The sequence below is a fragment of the Stylophora pistillata genome, chromosome 4, assembly GCF_964205215.1.
Source record: "Stylophora pistillata chromosome 4, jaStyPist1.2, whole genome shotgun sequence".
NCBI lineage: Eukaryota > Metazoa > Cnidaria > Anthozoa > Scleractinia > Pocilloporidae > Stylophora > Stylophora pistillata.
The window spans coordinates 21,589,158-21,602,521 of NC_142522.1; the positions used below are offsets into that span (position 1 = coordinate 21,589,158).

General features: G+C 37.2%; 1 protein-coding gene and 1 long non-coding RNA gene across 2 annotated transcripts; one reads left to right on the forward strand and one right to left on the reverse strand.

Annotated features, from left to right (window-relative positions):
* Positions 1-18: 18 nt before the first annotated feature.
* Positions 19-6,406, forward strand: LOC111321487 (uncharacterized). Its single transcript, XR_015999639.1, has 4 exons — positions 19-506; positions 2,544-2,632; positions 3,804-3,954; positions 5,368-6,406. It is a non-coding gene; the product is annotated as an uncharacterized LOC111321487 (long non-coding RNA).
* A 218-nt stretch (positions 6,407-6,624) lies between these two features.
* Positions 6,625-13,047, reverse strand: LOC148732851 (uncharacterized). The gene is made up of 4 exons (XM_088757928.1): positions 12,963-13,047; positions 11,905-12,066; positions 11,746-11,801; positions 6,625-7,239 (listed from the first exon to the last, which is right to left on the reverse strand). The coding sequence occupies exons 1-4, from the start codon at positions 13,045-13,047 to the stop codon at positions 7,018-7,020; spliced, it is 525 nt and encodes a 174-aa protein (XP_088614054.1). The 3' UTR covers positions 6,625-7,017.
* Between the last annotated feature and the right edge of the window lie 317 nt (positions 13,048-13,364).

Sequence of the window (13,364 nt, forward strand, 5' to 3'; positions counted from 1 at the left end):
CGTGACCACACCCACTTCATCGGCCCGCTCAAATCGAGTGCGATTTTTGGATGTTATATCATCTTACCGACTCTCTGTATAAAAAGTTAACAATGTACCACCGAAATATTGAACTATAATATCATGGCTTTCCATTTTGTGTATTTTCGTACTACAAAGTGAAGTTTTTCCCTCGTCATTTTCACCTTTTCCCGAGCGGGTCCGTCAAAATTAAGAAGGCGTTCGTGGTCAAAACAAGACCGAGCAAGGAGTCTTAGGCGATTTCTCTCTTGCGCAAGCGCAAATTGAAAATGTACCGCCAAGGTCAAAGAGAGGAACAAATTTCCTTTGTTTTGATATGTAAATTGTCGAACAAGGAGCAGATTGAAACTTCGTCAAATGGCTAGTCAAAACAGCCACACCTTCCTCCTCTTGCTCGTTTCCTGTTTTACAAGTGTGAAAGCAGTGGGAGAAGAATTGGGTAGCTCGGAAAGCGCTTCACCATCGTTTACTTACGAGATAAACAAGTAAGATTTGTAAAGTTATTTTCCGAAAGAGTCGGAATAAATACATTTTTTTCAGGTTAGATTGCTGTTTTTACCCTAAACGTCGTCCAATAAATTTTTGTTGCAGCCTACTAATCTATACAATTTCGAATGAAAATATTCAGATGCTTCACCGTCCCCGAAGGGGCTTCTGTCCTGGTGTACCGGTTCACAAGGAAATTACCATTGTTCTTTCTTTGTTTAGGAGCTATCGGTTAGCTATTGTGTATTGTTTGGTCTTTTGTATTGGCTCTTGTGAACCGGTACACGAGGACAGAACCCCGAAGGGTCTCCACTCATCGAAGCGTGTACTGTAGCCAATGTAGTGAATTTTCAGTCTCTTGTTGGGTTTGTCAACCTCCGTGATTTCAATATCATACAATTTTGTATCTTTTCTCTGTGAAATGACCTTTTTAACAGGGGTGTATGCTGAGTATTCGTTGCAGAATCGCTTTGGTTCTCTTATCTCTCTCTTTGGCTTTTCCGCCATTTTGAAAATTTGCTCAGGAGGGCATCTGGGTTAGCGGCCGCGCCAGGCTGGAACCGACAAAAACAAATGTTCATCGCAGTGGGGAAACAATTTGATATGCCCTGTTTCTCTGTTTTTCTGTTCTTCTCTTTCTCTGTTCCTGTGTTCCTCTGTTCCTCTGTTCCTAGCTGCTTCCCTGCTCCCATTATTCCAGTTTCCTTCTGTTTCGGTTCCTCGTCTTTCGTGTCCCGTTCAGTCTTCCCTTTCAAGTCATGTTTCCTGCTTTCCCTTGTCTCGTTCCATAGTTCTTTATTTCTTCTATTTCTTAATTTTTCCGCGACACTGTTCCTCCCTTTAACTATTTCCTCATTTTCCCTTTCTTCCCCTCTCCTACGAACGTAAAAGCGATTGGAAACAATCGCCAACCAGCCAACAGAACCAAGTCATAAATCATTCAAAACATTTTTTCTAACTCTCGACACGACGAGGTATCAACGTTCTAACTTTTTTCTTATATACTCTTTTGTATATATATATATCTAAGAATTTTTTTCTCTGGGAACGTTCAGGCTAGTTGAGATTAACCAAAATTTTAAGAACAAACTAAAGTCTACCAAGAACATACCCAGGCCGAGAGTCAGTTAAGAATACCTGTTTTTTTTTTTTCATTTTATTTTGGTGAGGATTATAAATAAGGGAAAAAGAGATGTAAAAATTTGGTCTAAGAGGACAATTAACTCAAATACTTGGGGACATTTTTTCAACATTAAAAATGCGGTTATTGCACGATACACTGAAGAACAAGTTTGTGGTCAAACTTAGTCTGGTCACCTACGAATTGATTATAATTGGCACAACTTTAAGAACATGTCAAGAACGTTTTCAGGCTCAAATCGTGAAAAAAAAATGAGAATGTTCAGCCCGAGCACCAAAATTAAACTAGTCGTTCAATTCTTAAAATAAAAAAAAGAGTGTAGCGTTTCACAAAAGTTATCATGGAGGATCGATCCTCCATTCCGGCAGCGCCGAGGCATTAGAATAGTCCTCCCGTAAGCATTAGATCTGCTTGCACCAAAAATGACTTTAAACAGAAACTTAAGACATTGTTATTCAGCAAGACGTTTTGTTAGTACAATTAGTTTATACCTAGGTTTTATATAGTTTCTTTTTTCTCGATATTAATTTTCATATAGCCAATTGTAATAGTGTAGTTTTCGTCTTTGATTTCATAGTGTCTGTAAATATGTTCTTATTTTGTATTTATTGTAATGTTTGGAATGCGCATTAGATTATTTTATAGTAAATGCGCACTATAGATATCTAATATTACTATTGTTATTATTCTTCTTATCATTATCATTATTATTATTATTATTATTGTTATTATTATTATTGTTATTATTATTATTGTTATTATTATTATCGTCCTGAACCTCTCTTTCAGGTGGTTTGTTGAGAGGCTAGGCCCAGTGTTTTACCTGCCGATCTTTGCGATCGTAGGTCGGTCCGCCATGTTTCGCGGCAGATTTGATTGTTTGTTTATTTCCTAGCTGTGCTCAAGTTTGGTTGAATAAGTCATAAGAATAGAATGCCAGGATGAAATACATATGGCACACTGCTCAGTATTGTCGAGTTGAAGGTAAATTGCTGTTCAAACCCACTCTGTACCACAATGTGATTCAAGTTTAAAATTTCGCTCACAATTCGCAATTCAACTTTATTTTACCTTTTACTTAATTAAGAGTTGGCTTGTTTCATGATATTGCAACTCGATCTTTATATGTGTATGCTTTAAAAGGATAAGCTTTTTTCTTTTCTACGTCGGATGGAGGAGAATAATTTTGTTGTTCAAACGTAACGGCTTTGTTCTGTTCAAAGGTTTACATATATCATAATATGTCTATAATTATCATTTGCTGTCATTAAATATCAACATATCTTCTCATGTTTGAAAATTTTATGAGGTTTTCTGGGTTTTTACAAATGTGTCATGTCCGCAACGGTCACGTCCGCAACCCAATATCTCTTAAATAGTTGACAAATTTGAGCAAGCTGGGGTGTCAAAATTATCATAATACTTAACAATAAGAGCAACATAAATAAGACCTGAAACAGTTGAGAACCTACATAGAAATTAAATAAATGTTGCTCTGAATCATACCCTGAAGGTCACGTCTGCAACACTTTTTATGTCTTTGTACGTCTGAGACATTAAATGTTTGAGAATTTTTTTCTTTTTGCATTGAAAGGCTCATCCTAGTGGGTAGTTAAGATCTCAAAATCTGATTCACGGCAATCAATTTCTTTGAGATATAGCAATTTAGATATTGGTATGTAAAATGGCTTATTCGGTTCATAAAAACCCTCAAAAACAATGGCATCACACAACCTGGGCATGTCCACTACTGCCAATCTAGATTTGGATTCTTATAGAACTATGTATAAGCTTTCATTAAAAGTAAGTTTGGCTCTCATATTTTGAATTTGAAAATCTGTCAAATTTTCATGTCTCATGTGGAATAGCCCGATAGCCAACAAGGCGCGTAACGCCAAGTTGGCTATAATCATCTCATATCCAACAAGTGTGAGTGGTATAATTCTTTTATTAAAAACGCCCCCAAGAAATAATTATTTTGTAAGAGGAAACCGGATTTTTTAGCTCCCTTTTGATTTTAAGCTGACTCGTATGCTTACCATATTTGTAGATTATGGTATATTGGCTCATATACCATAATGGCTAAGCCAATAAAAAGTCTTGAATTGCATTATCCAATGATCCAGTTTTTAATAATTAGTATAATTCCTCTAAGATTTCTCAAGTTGTCCTGTTCAAAACACAAGAGAAGGAGAAGATGGCATCAGCCAAGACAATTGAACAAGACTGAAAAAACCACTGAGAAGAGACTGCAAAATGGTGCATCCAAGAAGTGAAAGTAGAATGAGAGGAAGGAACAAGAAGAGGTATGTAAAATTACATTTAAGTCTTGCACAAAAAGTACAAAGCTGCAAAGCTAGGGTGTACACAAAAGCTGAATTTAAACACCAGGACTTATGTTTTAACATTTTAAAGCCTTTTGATCTGGCTTGACTCATTCTCGAAAACATTTGTTTTGCATTATTTATGTGTTAAACTAGTAAATAGAATGAATGATGTTGTTACTAAGTAACGAACTGTCCCGCCTCTTTTAAGTAACTTCCACTTGAAAAGTGGAAGTTGTGCGCATGAAGATCAAATCCAAGCTTTAAATCTCGACCACTAGATGCTTGAAAAAGTGTAACTTTAGTTGGTGTACAACTTTTGTACACCGATGTAAAGACTTGCTAAAAAAATACATGGCTCTTCATAGATCAACATTTGCACAAGAGATTACAAGGCACATCATAAACTCTAGAAAGAAGAATATGTTTTGAAACAAATTATTTTGTGCTTAATAAAACCCAAGATATAATTATAACAGGTAGATTGACAGCATGTTTTGACCGGTAAATAGTTAAAAGTCACTGACTGGCTGACTGATGAACTTATTGAGCTGCTGACTGACTAACAGACACCAATGTGCTGACATTTACTCATATGAAATGTCAGCTTAAGAAATCCTCTACAGAGACCAATTCATGTTATCAACTCAGTTGATAAGACCAAATTACACCGTACAGTGTATCTTGTAATGTGCAGACAGACACATAGATAGCATGATTTGCCCACCAAATTCACTGACAGTGTGACTGATTGTAGACAAATTTTCTGACTGACAGTTCTACTGGCTGACTCAGAGGTTGACTGACCAAAAGACTAAGTGGCCAACTGGCTGGCTGGTAGACTGTTTTGCTGGCTCACTGACCATCTGATGGACTGACTTTAGTTACTGATTTTCTAGGGTGTGCCCAACCCTTAAGAATCAGTAACTTAAGTCAGTCAGTCAGACAGACCTGATATCATGGTTGGTTCACCAAGTTTGTAAGACACTCGCTAGCCAACTGACTAACTCATGGATTAGTTTTCTAAGAGTTTACCCGTTAATTAACAGGCTGAAATACAACATGACTTTAAGTAGTTCACCAAATGACTAAGTCACTGAGTGTCTGACTGGCTGACAGACTGCCAAATTCACAAGCTCACAGGCCAGTGGAACAACTAGGTGACTGACTGGCCGGCTTGTAGACTTTTTGATTAGCTTACTGACAAACTGTCTGACTTAATGACTGGTTTACTGGAAGACTGAATGACTCACAGTGCTCTTATTTTTTATGGTTTGGCTGTTTGACAGACTATCTTACTGAGTGCTAGCTTTTAAAAATGTCTGCTTGGCTCACTGCTTGGTAGGGAGATTCTTTTTTAGCTGACTTTTAATTTTCTTTTGAAAATTCACTCAGCTAAAGTATGGCCACCCCTGGATGGAATTGTGAGGAAAGTTTACGGGGACATCAGTTTGATTGGAGTAGTTTGACTTGTGCACACTATGAAGCCTGCCAAATGATATTCATTAGCTGATTGACAAGACATAAAAGAAAGAGATGAATGGCATAGTAACCTAACAGGTCAGTATGTTAAAGGACAGACCTGTCTCCAGTTTTGCAAAATTGCAAGGGAGAAAGCCTGGCACACTTTCTGGTACTAGATGGTAAGATCAGTGAGGCAGTACATTGAAATCTGTCAAAACATACACACAGTTAGCCTATCTCAGTAAATCAGATCTATGTTTTCTAAGCAATGGGTGCACCAGGAAAATAAAAGGAAAATAAAAGGAAAATAAAAGGTGTAAAATTTTTAGATCCACTGACTCTTCAAACAACCTAAACTGAACCTGAGGGGCTCTGGTTCTTGGGCCATGAACTTAAGGGAAACAATGTTTCTGAAACTAATCTTGTGAGAAGGAAATGACCTTAAAAGTAGAACTGGGTCTAGTCCAATAGAGGCATTGAGAGAGATGCAGGAGGACTTAACATATAAGCGTTGGCCTTGAATTTCGCAGCAGATTCCATAGCGAAAAAAAAAAAGGAAAGAGGAAGAGAATAGAAATATTGAACATTGCTTTTTTGCTTCTCCCTCCCCTCCGTCCTCTTCCCCCCTCCACCTTAAGGGACTCCAACATGAAAACATCATAATAAATTCATCAATACCGGTACTCAACTAACAGACGAACTGACTGACATATTTACTGGAGTTGCTGTTATTGGCACTGATTTTACAAGCTATTTAACTGGCAGATACTCTCATGACTGACTTACAGACAATTAAGTAACTGATTAGCTGATTAACCATCATACTGCTTGGGCTCACGGCTGCTTGGATTAAGAGCCAAACTAATTGAAAAATTTGTTAACCAAATGATTGGCTCATTGAATACTGCAATATTTGACTGGCGCCCCGACTGACTGACTGTCCATTTGAGTTTAGTGCCTGTAGTATTTTCTTGGACATTTTGACTGTCAGTGTGACAGTGCTCTGACGAAGGGCTAACACCCGAAACGTCAATTCTTAGCCAAGTCTTAGCATGCCAGATCAAGACTGAGGGAGAGACTTTACAGGTGAAGCTGACTCCATTACAGGTCAGCTGTGAGTCCCCTAGATCTCTTGTGCATAGTTCAAGACCTTTTCAGCATAGCAAGACTGTCTAGTTTTCAAAACAGTTTTCACACACTTCTCTTTATTTTTTGGTGGACCAAGTCTTAGCATCCCAGATCAAGACTGAGGAAGAGACTTAATGGGTAATGCCGACTCCATTGTGGGTCAGCAATTAGTTACCTGTCTCTTGTACACAGTTCAAGACCTTTTCAGTGTAGCAAGACTGTCCAGTTTCCAAAACAGTTTTCTCACACTTCTCTTTTTTTGGGGGGGACCAAGTCTCAGCATCCCAAATCAAGAGTGAAAGAGACTTTGAGGGTGAAGCTGACTCCATTGCGGGTCAGCTATTAGTCACCCATCTCTTGTACACAGTTCAAGATCTATTCTGCATTGCAAGACAGTCCAGTTTCCAAAACAGTTTTCAAACACTTCTCTTTGTTTTTTTGGTGTTCCAAGCCTTAGCATCCCAGATCAAGACTGAGGAAGTCTTCATGAGTGATGCCGACTCCATTGTGGGTCAGCAATAAGTTGCCCGTCTCTTGTACACAGTTCAAGATTCTTTCAGCCACACAAAACAGTTTAGTTTTCTTAACAGCTTTCTGTCTTTTCTCTTTGCCTGTTGGTGGACTCTGAATTGTTTTAAGTTGCAACAACCAGCCAAAGACAAGCACCTCTGTCAACTTGAAAGGAAACAACCCAAAATAATCAATAACTTTTAACAATACATTAATCGTATCAAGTTGAAAGTTGATTTGAGAAAAAGACAGTAATCAAAGTTGCGACCTCTGAGAATTGGTTAAGAAGAGATGAAAATTGAATTGAAAAGCACCAAAATTTTTCAATTGTTTTCTCTTTCTGGTTTAATTATAGCAGTACCAAAATGTGATAAAAAAAACTTCCTAAAAACTTCATAGAATAGACATGTTAAGCAATAGACATCTGAGCAAGCATGAGTCATCTCTTCCAGTCTTAAAAGTTTCCACTAAAAAAGTTCATCTAAAAATCAAAACTAACTCTTTCCAAGCTTGAGCCAAGTGACAAATAAAACCCTTTTTTTGCAGTTACCTGATGGGAAAATACAGTCAACAAAAAATTGGACTGGTTAGATTTTTTTGTCAAAAGCCAAAAGTGGGGTGGTGGATATGTTCATTAACAAGTTGGCAAAAACTCAGGTGTAAATATAGAAACAAAAAAAAATTACAAAGTATCAGAGTTTAAATTAGCCTGTAGGATGTAGTCTCATTGGTGCTGTAACAGCTGTTATGAAGGTGTTTATTTTCTTTAACAAAATTAATTCTAAATTTAGGTAGCTGTACTCCAAACACAAGCCACGGCATGGTTGCCACAGGCATAAGTTTTTAAATTTCCTAGCTTTTTGTCCAAAAATGTAAATTTCCTTGCGAATCCTCATGGGGAAAAAATTGATTTTTCTAGGAAACCTAACATCAGTTTGTCATTGAGTTTCCTAAACAATATTCTACCCATCCAACACTTTTCAGGTCCGTGAAATGTACAGTAGAATTTAAAATGTCAGAAAACAATGCTGCTAGAGGAAGAAGAAAAATAATGTTTGATTTCATTTACAAACTAATCTTACATCAGACTACACTAAAGAGAAAGGATGTACTTGTCAGGAATCTGTCAACTTGGATAACAAGGGGAAAGGATATACTGGTAAGAAATCTGTCAACTGTACTAAACAATGTATGATAGTATCATCAACACCTCAAAGAGGAAAGTGTTACCACAGGCTTACCATCTTAAAAATCCATGGTTTTGGGTTTCTATGGTAATGATCCTGTGGCATTTACATAGCTGTTATAACTGTAGTTCAAATACATTGCCTCTAGAATCTGTAGTCAGTCTTCAAAAAAAATCAGCTCCAAATAAAGCTTAATAGTTCATTGTTTGGAAGCGTTTTTTTCTGCCAGAAAACCTCCAAATCGCTTGTTTGGGGCTTTCAAAGTTCGACAGTTAATTCGGCTTGTTCTCCATAGTTAAGAAATGCGACAATGCAGGCAGCTTAGGCATCCAGATCGCACGCCACCTCGTACTCAAGACAAAAGTGTTTTACCTTCTAGGTCTTATTTTCCCACCGAAATTCAACAGGCCACAGAAGGATTATCCAGCTGTTACGGTGACTCAGTTTTGAATCGTTCCATTCAACGGTTTACGAGAAAATGGAACGCAAAGTCGTAGATTTGGATCTATTCTAGGGATCCAGACATGAGGGGTACTCAAAGGAATTCCAAACATGCGTGAACAACTGTTAAAGAAAATTCAAACTTACATATCTAACACTCGATGGGTTTTCCTGAGAATGTTTACAAAAACTATCTCGATTCTTATTGGTCCATCTTGGCTTATGACATCCGCCGGAAGTACAAAGTAGCGCCATTGGGGCCCCGATAGGGAATACAATTTTTCACATTTTTGTACCTCGGGTAGGGTGGCTGGGTCCGAAATTCGATAACTGAAACGATTTTGAGGCTTTCTGGCAAAAAAAAATACTTCCAGACAAGTAATGAACCATTAAGCTTTGTTCGAAGCTGACTTTTTTAGGAAGACTGACTACTAGGGACAGATTCTAGAGGCAATAAATTTGAACTACATTTATAACGGCTATGTAAATGCCACAGGACCCATTACCATAGAAACCCAAAACCACAGATATTTAAGATGGTAAGCCTGTGGTGTTACCATCTTTCATCATGAAAAGGACCAAGACAAGATGAACACCTTCAAATTTCATTGAACTTTCACTTTTTCCTCACTGTTTTCAAAGATGTAAATTTTCCCTGATTCCAAGTGAAATTCCCTGACCGTTCTCTCACTTGAAGGAAACATATTTTCCAACTTTTTTCTGACCTAAAAAAGCCATGCATAAGCAGACCGCTGAGCCTGAACCTAAGGAGTTTCAGACATGGCTCCTGATTATTACCCATGTTTTTTCGCCAAATATCTACAATCCTTGTAATCACTGCTGAAATATTTCCCCTTAGTCAAAGTTGGTTACAAGAAAATTGAAACGCAAGAGATCAGTAAAATTGCACATGAAATAAATTTCCAACTTTCAAAGACTTTGCAGATCTGGAAAATATGGGGTGCCAAATGTATTTTTATTATTTAGAGTGGTTATTTGTATATAACCAAAACAAGTATGGTTATACGTAAATAACCACATTGCAGTTTGGTCATTTATAAATAACCAAAATGAGACATTGGTTATTTATAAATAACCAAAACATGAATGTGGTTATTTGCTAAATAACCAAAATTGCAAAGTGGTTATTTGCTAAATAACCAAAACTGAAAATTGTTATTTGTAAATAACCAAAACTGAAAATTGGTTATTTGCTAAATAACCAAAACTGAAAATTGGTTATTTGCTAAATAACCAAAACTGAAAATTGGTTATTTGTAAATAACCAAAACTGAAAATTGGTTATTTGCTAAATAACCAAAACCGGAAATTGGTTATTTGTAAATAACCAAAACTGAAAATTGGTTATTTGCTAAACAACCAAAATCATGGAAAATTGGTTATTTAACGCAAAATTGGTTATTTACCTAATTTGGTATGGAGACGTAACAATCGCGTGGCCTGTTTTCCCATTCATTTCCCACTCATTTGCTACAATGAGTTAACCGCCTCCTGGTTAGCTCAATGGATAGAGCACTGGAGTCTTGCACGGGAGGTCAAGGGTTTGAGCCCCGGCCGGACAACACTCAACATCGATCTCTCTCAACATGGCTTCCAATGATGACGTGGTGGCAAGAATTTCTGCTGCAGTGTGCAATGCACTTAGAAATTCTTAGCAACAGGTACGTCTTAAGGCAGATCACTGGCGGTGTGTTGTCTTCTGAAATGTTGAAATGTCTTGTCGTTGTTATTTCCTAGTTCAAAAATAGAAGGAAGTCTTCCGAAATATTTACTATCCTTTCAGAAGAGTAAACAATGAGTTTGAGGGAGTTTGATGCTAGTTTGTACCTGTAATTTATTTCTGGTAGACCTGGACTGCTGCAGACAAAGAAAAAACTCTTGTGGTCACTTGAGACTTGTAAATAGGAATTTTGGACTTCTTTCAATTTTTTAACTAGGAAATAACAACAACAACAAGACATTTCAACATTTTGGAAGACAACACACCGCCAGCGATCTGCCTTGAGACGTACCTGTTGCTGAGAATTTCTAAGTGCATTGCACACTGCAGCAGAAATTCTTGCCACCATGTCATCGTTGGAAGCCATGTTGAGAGAGATTGACGTTGAGTGTTGGTCTGGCCGGGGCTTGAACCCTCGACCTCCCGCACAACAGTCCAGTGCTCTATCCATCGAGCTAACCGGGAAGCGGTTAACTCATTGTAGCAAATGAGCGGGAACACGGGCCACCTGGTTGTTGTGTCTCCATACCAAATTAGGTAAATAACCAATTTTGCGCTAAATAACCAATTTTCCATGATTTTGGTTATTTAGCAAATAACCCATTTTCAGTTTTGGTTATTTACAAATAACCAATTTCTGGTTTTGGTTATTTAGCACATAACCAATTGTCAGTTTTGGTTATTTACAAATAACCAATTTTCAGTTTTGGTTATTTAGCAAATAACCAATTTTCAGTTTTGGTTATTTACAAATAACCAATTTTCAGTTTTGGTTATTTAGCGAATAACCACTTTGAAATTTTGGTTATTTAGCAAATAACCAAAACATGAATTTGGTTATTTAGCAAATAACCACATTCTTGTTTTGGGTATTTGCTAAATAACCACTGTCTCGTTTTGGTTATTTATAAATAACCAATGTCTCGTTTTGGTTATTTATAAATAACCAACCTGCTATGTGGTTATTTACACATAACCATACTTGTTTTGGTTATATACCAATAACCACTCTAAATAATAAAAATACATTTGGTGCCCCATAGGAAAATCCCATTAAAAATTCTGGACTTTCCAGGTTCCAATAGGATTCCTGGAAATACGGACGTCATTCTTATTATGTAAAATAGCCCAAGAAACTCTGCAATATCAGCCGTTGTGACAAATAACATCATTTTTAATTGATCCCAAAATGAAATTATACAATATTCTGTAGCTAATACTTTCAATACATTAGTCTTGTGAACATTACCTACTTTGTTTACACAGCTAATTCATAATAATTATGAGATGAATACAGCTTACCTTCGTGAACATGTAAACAAGCTTAACAGGCACCGTTTCCTTGTCGTTAGAACACACTGTAAGCAAAGATAAAATGTGGGACTGTGCAGGAAAAGATACGTTTAATTGTTTATTTTTGTTATATTTCAGGGTCAAATAGGTTTAAAACTGGGTACAAACCTTTCAAGGTTGAACGAGTTTTTAGAAATGTCCAACATGGTCGCCGACGAGAGATTACTACACTCGCAAAGAAATATGGGAAATTTGGAGGGTCGTACTTCCAGAATAAATCAAAGATGGAAAAAATGATGTAATGAACATCACAGATCATTTGAACTCCAACTACAATATTGCAGGAAAAAAGTTCTGAAAAATGAAGACTTAATCAGACAGGTACTCCCAAGATAATACAATCGGGTGCTGTGTCACTGATAATTAAGCGACCAAGGCACCTGTTGAAGTCGAGGTAATTTTGAGAGCTTTTAGCTAACTGCAAAGGGAAGTTATCAAAAATAAGGGAAAACATGTGGATGATGACAAACTTACAGAGAGGGTGCTTTTTCAACACGCGCCAATCCTGTTTTACAAAGAGGATGGGTGCAAGCTTTCGATATGTTAGTGATTTTTCACCCACTTGCAAACATAACTAATTTTTCATAAGAATGGGTTTCAGTTAGACATATTTTTTAAGTGAAATGGTTAACGTCGGTGTAGTTTCACTTTCAGTGTTTTTTAATTTGGAGTAACCTGCACGGACTACTGTTGATTGTAGTAATATCTTCATACCGCCTCCTGCGCCAGTTTATGATAAAACCAAAGGCCCATTACTTGGCGCGTTCAACTCCCCGACTGAGCCTATGTCACGGCATTTTCAAAGAGTGGTTTATTTTTAGACTATCTTTTCTCGGGAAATGGGCTACTCGAGCTCTCGTAGTTATGCGTCAAGTTAGAAATTAACTATGCACTCATCGTGATTGGTCGAAGGGTTTCCGTGGGGAATCCCATTTCGCGGTAAATTCAAACTGAAAATATACTTAAGTAATTAGAATATATCAACAAAGTTGAAATGGTAAATTGGCCACCGTTACGATTATAAAAGCTGACGTTTCGAGCGTCAGCCTTTCGTCGGAGCGAAGGGCTAACGCTCGAAACGTCAGCTTTTATATAAACGTAACGGTGGCCAATTTACCATTTCAACTTTGTTGGTATATTCTTATTATCAGCCTTTAAATATATACTTGTATGTGAAAACACTGTGACATAAACAAAGCGCAGTTGAACGCTCCAGTTAATGGGCTCCTTATGAAGCCTTGTGGCAATCATGTAGCCTATTGTAAAAGTTTGCCGTTTTCTGATGACAGGCGTAAAACAGAAATCCTTTTATGACACAAACACTGTCAGAATTACAGCATGTTTTGCACGAAATTATTTTAAGTTACGTAATATCTCTAGGGACATTTCTCTATGACAATGAACATGCGTTTCGAAAATCGTAACGGGAACACAAGGTTCAAGAAAGGGAAAGGAATACAAAATTGTAAGTACAATTTGCTCAAGAACATTACGGCACAGTGCCTGAAAAGTAATCAGTGTAATTTGTTTATTTCAGTTTGACTTCACATGCTCATAAGAAAGAAGGC